The following is a 2132-nucleotide window of genomic DNA, read 5'->3' on the forward strand; positions in this document are numbered from 1 at the left end:
CTTAGATGGGTCGACCTCTACTCCCTCTTTTGACACAATGTGGCCTAAGAATGCCACCATTTCTTGCCAAAACTCGCACTTGCTGAACTTTGCATATAATTTTCGATCTCATAAAATTTGCAAGGTCGTCCTCAAATGTTGATCATGCTCCTCATGGCTCTTGGAATAAATCAAGATGTCATCGATAAAAACAATAATGAACTGATCGAGGTATGGCTGAATTACGCGATTCATGAGATCCATGAAGATCGCTATAGCATTTGTCAATCCAAAATGCATCACTAAAAACTCATGATACCAATAACGTGTTCTGAAAGCCATCTTGTGAACATCCGACTCCTTAACTAGTGATATCCAAACCTAAGATAAATCTTTGAAAATATCAAAGATCCTTGCAATTGATCAAATAAATCATCGATTCGGGGTAATGGATACTTATTCTTCACTGTCACTCTATTTAGCTCCCTATAGTCGATGCACAACCTCATAGTCTCATCCTTTTTTTTTTGCAAATAACACTGGCGCACCCCATGGAGAGAAACTAGGGCGAATAAACCCTTTGTCTAATAGCTCTTGAATTTGGTCCTTTAATTCCTTCATTTCAGCGGGTACTAATCGATATGGTGCCTTAGAGATCGGCACTGTACTAGGCATCAACTCATAGCAAATTCCACTTCTCTTTCAGGTGGGATACCAGAAACATCGTCAGGGAACACTTCCGGAAAGTCCTTGACAACTTCCACATCTTCAATAGATCGACTATCAGTGTCTTGTGCAGATACAATACTAGGGAGAAAACCTTGGCAACCCTTTTGAATAAGCTTCTTCGCATGCATGCATAAAATAATATGCAGCATTTGATTGTTTTGCACCGCCTCAAAGATAAATGATTTTCTATTCGGAGGCCTAATAGTACTGAACTCCGTCGAAAATCAATAGTAGCCCCATTCAGTGTGAGCCAATCAATTCCCAAAATGATGCCAAACTCGGGCATTGATAGTACGATAAGGTCTGCTCGTATAATGTTCTTTTGCAATTTAAGTTCCATATCCTTAACCATGCTATTAGAGACCATATGTTTTCCAAAAGGTACTGTAAATCTGAATCTCGTCTCTACGTCCACTGGTAAGATTCCCAATTGTTTCACGAAGGATTCAGATATAAAAGAATGCATAGCTCCAGAATCTCGCAAAACGTAAGTAGCTATTCCCGCTAGCAATATTTGTCCTGGTAATATTTGTATTATTATCGATTAAGGACATAAAAATTCAAAAGTTTTACTACAATCTAGGCCCTTTTAATTCTCATATTATCATTTCAACCCCTTGAACTTTCGTAAATTGCTAATTAGCACCTTAAGTTTAAAAAATTTACAAATGACCCCTTAAATTTTTCGAATTTTGCAATCAAGTCCTATGAAATTTTGAATTTGCACCAGGTTCTCATTAATTATTTTTTCGTAAATTTCAATTTAGCCCCTAAGAATTTCAATCTTTTGGAATTTGATCAATGTAACTATTTTTTGCAAGAATTTAATTTCTTAAACCTTAGAGTTTGTAGCATGCAATTCTAATTCATCAAGTTCCATGCACCTCAATTCGATTATAGCATTCATGTTTATTATTTCAAGAATTAAGGCAATTTTTTAAATGCTTGAATAGTCGGAGTACCTGTAATAAGCGTAGTGTCTGGCTCCGCTTGCTCAGCGTGCATCAAATAGGCCCTTCTAGTCTTGGGTTGTTTGAGCTTTGGGCAATAACCAGCCTTATACCCCATTCCTCCGCACTTGAAGTGTCACGCCCCGGGACCGAGGCGTCGGTGACATCCGGCATTGTTTATCAATTTTCATGAAAACAATAAGCCTCGTAGAGAATAGCCAAACACGAGTTTTTTTCATAAATAAATATTGTCTTTGCAATGACAACAGAATGAAAATTATAACAGTATTGCGGAAGCAAAATACAAAAGAAATACAAAGTCTTGATCCTAGATCTTTTGATGCGATCACCCGCCCCAGAATGTTTGCTGCTCTTCATCATTCAATTGTTCCTCAGTCTTATCTAAGGAGAGATGTAAGCGGGAGTGCTTTGGGAAACACTCATCAAGTGGGGCTGATCGATTACCACAAATAC

General features: G+C 37.8%; 1 protein-coding gene across 1 annotated transcript; it reads right to left on the reverse strand.

Annotated features, from left to right (window-relative positions):
• Positions 1-653: 653 nt before the first annotated feature.
• On the reverse strand, positions 654-1776 carry LOC142521951 (uncharacterized). The gene is made up of 3 exons (XM_075625124.1): positions 1671-1776; positions 917-1227; positions 654-824 (listed from the first exon to the last, which is right to left on the reverse strand). Exons 1-3 carry the CDS (start codon positions 1774-1776, stop codon positions 654-656), a joined length of 588 nt encoding a protein of 195 aa, XP_075481239.1.
• Between the last annotated feature and the right edge of the window lie 356 nt (positions 1777-2132).

The sequence above is a fragment of the Primulina tabacum genome, chromosome 13 (assembly GCF_025594145.1).
Source record: "Primulina tabacum isolate GXHZ01 chromosome 13, ASM2559414v2, whole genome shotgun sequence".
Lineage (NCBI taxonomy): Eukaryota > Viridiplantae > Streptophyta > Magnoliopsida > Lamiales > Gesneriaceae > Primulina > Primulina tabacum.